This window comes from Myotis davidii, unplaced genomic scaffold (genome assembly GCF_000327345.1).
Source record: "Myotis davidii unplaced genomic scaffold, ASM32734v1 scaffold238, whole genome shotgun sequence".
NCBI classification, from domain to species: domain Eukaryota; kingdom Metazoa; phylum Chordata; class Mammalia; order Chiroptera; family Vespertilionidae; genus Myotis; species Myotis davidii.
The window spans coordinates 9,606,472-9,610,659 of record NW_006293779.1 but is presented as its reverse complement, the minus strand read 5'-3'; the positions used below and the strand labels follow the sequence as shown (position 1 = coordinate 9,610,659).

Sequence of the window (4,188 nt, the reverse complement as noted above, 5' to 3'; positions counted from 1 at the left end):
CTCTTCAGAGTGTGTGGCTGTATGTTCGACCTCCCCCGCACCCTGCCTCTGGTCCCAGGAGAGGAGCTTGGCGCCCCGGTGCTGCCGCGCCCCATCAGATGTGCGCCCGTCACCAGCGAGCGCCTGCTATCTCTTGTCTGTAACATAGACCACGGGCACGGCGGGAGGGGAGGGTGGGGAGGGCGGGGTGTTATATAAATATAGATATAATTTTATTTTCGGAGGTAGGATGGTGTTATTTAATGGTGGTGGTGGGTGGAGTGACAGGGCGCTAGAACAGCTCTGGGTCAGGCGCCCATCCAAGCAAGAACAGGACTTGGTCATCTTTCCAACCCCTGGGGAAGATATTTGCAACTGACTTGGGGCTGAGAGGACACAGCTTCCAGATTGCCGTCTCCTGCACGCCAGCCTCCAGCGAACCCCTCGCCAGCCAGCCGTGGGCAGGAGGAGGGAGAGTGTGCTGCGGGTTGTTTTTGCCATAAGCGAACTTTGTGCCTGTCCTACAAGTGAAAATTGTTCAGTCCAAGAAACCGAGTTTTTGATTTATTTAAAGGCTTAAAACTTGTTTTCTTTCGAAAGGATTCTTTGCACAATTGTTTCATTGACACTTAATGCACTTGTCATTTGTATAAGACAGTAGCATTCTGACCACACTTGTACGCTGTAACCTCATCGACTTCTGATGTTTTAAAGAAAAATGATGATGACTTTTAAAATGAGAGTTGAAAAAGAAACCACTAATTTTTATTTTGTTTTCTTGAAAGAAAGTGGCAACACCGTTTTGCAATTTCATTTGTGCAGGTATGCGCACTGTTTTGAGAAAGGGCAGTAACAAGTATTGGGGCCTACTTAACCCCCGCCCCCCCTTTTCTTCACAAGGCAGTGTCTAAAGCTATGCGAAATTTTCTCTGATCTCTGTACAGAGAATGAACCTGCCCCAAGCCTTCTTCCTCCCCCTCCCTTCCCCCCCCCAGTGGTACTTCTACTAAATTGTTGTCTTGTTTTTTATTTTTAAGATAAACTGACAAATGACAAAGTGGTGAGCTTATGATGTTTACATAAAAGTTCTATAAGCTGTGTATACAGTTTTTTTATGTAAAATATTAAAAAATTATGATGATGACATTTATAAAATGGCTCCTGTGGTTAATGTTTTCCTTTTTATTGAATTTATTGGGTGACACTGGTAAACAAAAGTATACAGGTTTCAGATGCACAATTCTACAACACATTATCAGTATACTGTATTATATTTTTACCACCCCAGGCCAAGTCTTTTCCATCACCATTTATCCCTCCTCTACCCCTCCCCAGTCACCATACTGTTGTCTGTGTCCATGGGTTTTTTCTTTTTTTGCTCAATCCCTCCACCCAGCCCCCCAACACCCCCTTCTGTGGTTTAATAATGTGCAAAAACAACCCAGTGATTTTGGAGCAAGGGAAAAATTCTCCTAGCAAGGTCTTTCCTTCCCACCAACTCCATTCCCCTGATAGTATTTGTAGTAAGTGCGGATGAAATCCCTTTGGGATGTGTGGGGTTTGGGTGGCCATGGGAGACCAGGGTGCTCTTTTCCCAGAGGAAGATAAGTGACCCAGGCACTCAGTGTCAAAACTTTCCTTTTTTTACTGTACATTTCCTTTATGTTAAATTTTCATTTCATGCCCTTTTTGTTTTTAAAGTGTTTATAGATTAAACAATACAATAGACATGTACTGTGTAGAAGAAAGGCTAGAACAGGGAATCATTTGGGGGTCTGGGTCAGATTAATTCAATTTACATTATTTCTAGTGGGGAAAAATGATTTGGTTTTTGAACAGCCTTCCAGGACGAATTAAGTTCGAGAAACGAGGTTCCACTGTACCCCATGAAATTGCAGGTTGTTACTTTGGGGCTGGAGCTCCTGGGTAGAGCCCAAATCAAGAGCTGGCTTCTATCACTGAACTTTCATCTGCATGGGTGTCTATATGGGACCTAGAATGCTTTATTCCAAGTACTGAGATGGCCACTGTATGAACAGAGCACTGAGTTTGGGGCTGGGCGGGGGGCAGTTACTTAAAGTTGGAGCAGTCACAGTCTAAGATTTAATCCTGATGAGCTCTAATTTCAGACACTTAGCTGGCTGAAGGGGTCTCAGAGCCAGACAAGCAGACATACTCGGAGACCACATGAGGATCCTGTCCGGGCATGATGGCTCAGACCTGCCGACTCTCAGCAGCTTCGAGGGGAGGCAGTTTGATAGTGCCAGCCTCTCCCAACGCCCTAAGAAGTGTGGGTTTTGCTTTAGGAATCAGCACTTTCTGGGACCCTAGCACTTCGAGGCTCCCCTCCCCTTCCCTCCTACCCCCCACTCCCCACACCCTGGGCAGAGCCCCACAAGATCCATTTGGGAGTTTGCTTTAAAGCTTAAGGCTTCTGTTTCCCTGTCTTTCCCCAGACATTCAGAGCTTTTGTTGAGTGAGGCAAACCTGGTCGCTGGTGACCTTTCACCCACTTCAACACCCAGGGAACAGGGCCTCCTGTGCAGCCAGGCCCATTGGCCAACAGAGGGGAATTGTCTGGGCTTCCCCAGGCTCAGAGCAGGGACAGGGCCCCGCTCACCTTCCACCTCCCAGCTCACATTTTCTTTTCTTCGTTTTAAAGACAAAACTTCCCATTGAAAAACAAAATGTGACTTGCAGATTTTACAGCTAGCAAACGCTTTTGTACCAGGGAGTGCAGGACTCGGAGAACAGCTCAGGCTTGGGCTCACTGCCCAGGACTCAGCTCTGCAACCAGCAAAGAGCCTGGAGACCCAGCCCCCTAAGAGAGCCTTTTCTGGGTTTCCTGCCTGCTCGAAGGTGCCTGGTCCCTATAGTGCCTGGCTTTCTAAAATAGATTGGGAAGACAACCACTCAGATGACGCATGGCGGCCTGAGTTGTGCTTGTTTTAAAATGCATGGCATTTAATAATCCTGCCGGAACACGCTTTTCTTGCTGCATTAGGATCCAACTGGAAACTACAAAGACGAATTGCTGTAGGCTGGAAAATCAATTAGGACAAAGGGCTAAAACATCTGGTGTTACTCTTAGGATATGAAAAATCATTTTGCACATTTTAAAATAAATGTGCTGACTTCATTAAATTGCCCGTGGAACTGTTTCATGGAGGATAGTGGGGAGTTTTATTGATCCTGGGCATTTTAGAGCAAGGGGCATCAGCTTAGGTTCTCATTTAATCTTCATTTTAAACCAATCCGGATTGTAGTTCTGAGGTCTTTTTTACATGCGGGACAGTGTACTTACAATGGTGGCTTTCAACTTTAGCCATGCATCTGAATTACGCGGAGGGCTTACACACTTCCCACACAGTGTGTCTGGGATGAGGCCTGAACGTTTGAATTTCTGACACGGTCCTATGTCAGTGATGGCGAACCTATGACACGCGTGTCAGAGGTGACACGTGAACTCATTTTTTTTTGGTTGATTTTTCTTTGTTAAATGGCATTTAAATATATAAAATAAATATCAAAAATATAAGTCTGTTTTACTATGGTTGCAAATATCAAAACATTTCTATATGTGACACGGCACCAGAGTTAAGTTAGGGTTTTTCAAAATGCTGACACGCCGAGCTCAAAAGGTTCGCCATCACTGTCCTGTGTGACGCTGATGCTGCCGGTCTGGGGACCGACCACACTTGGAGAAACACTGGCTTAGACTAAGGTAGAGCCTTGTCAGAGGGGGGAGGTGGTTTAGTTGACAGTAGCTCGGATTTTGGGTGATGCGCCCTGCAGTCCGGACTTCCTTACCCCAGGGAGCACAGAGCTTTCACAGAGCTTCCCTGCCAGGACCAGCCACGCAGAACCCCTGTCTTCTCTCCACATTGTGCAAAGGGGGCCCCATGCCTTCTAGAGGTTTCTTTCTGCCACTCCTGAATGCAGACTGCAACAGCTCTCCGTACTTCAGCCAGCCCTGGCATCTGCTTCCTCAGCTCTGCTGCGAGGAGGGGTACAAAAGCAAAATAGCAGGGACAGGGCCCCACTCACCGTCCACCTCCCAGCTCACATCCCCCCACCCCCCTTCATTTTAAAGACAAAACTTCCCATTGAAAAACACAGTCCTTGCCCTGGCGGGCTGGGCTTTCCGGGAGTATGTTCACTAAGACCTGGAGTACAGCGCGCTCAAATGAAGGCATGAGGCCCAGGGCA

At 46.9% G+C, this 4,188-nt stretch overlaps 1 protein-coding gene across 1 annotated transcript in view; it reads left to right on the top strand.

Moving 5' to 3' along the window:
* RHOB (ras homolog family member B) overlaps window positions 1-989 on the top strand; it is a 1,591-nt gene extending 602 nt beyond the window's left edge. The window contains exon 2 of the mRNA XM_006767600.1: window positions 975-989. Coding sequence (XP_006767663.1) covers window positions 975-989 — 15 coding nt within the window. The remainder of the gene's footprint in view (window positions 1-974) is intronic.
* Window positions 990-4,188: the final 3,199 nt, after the last annotated feature.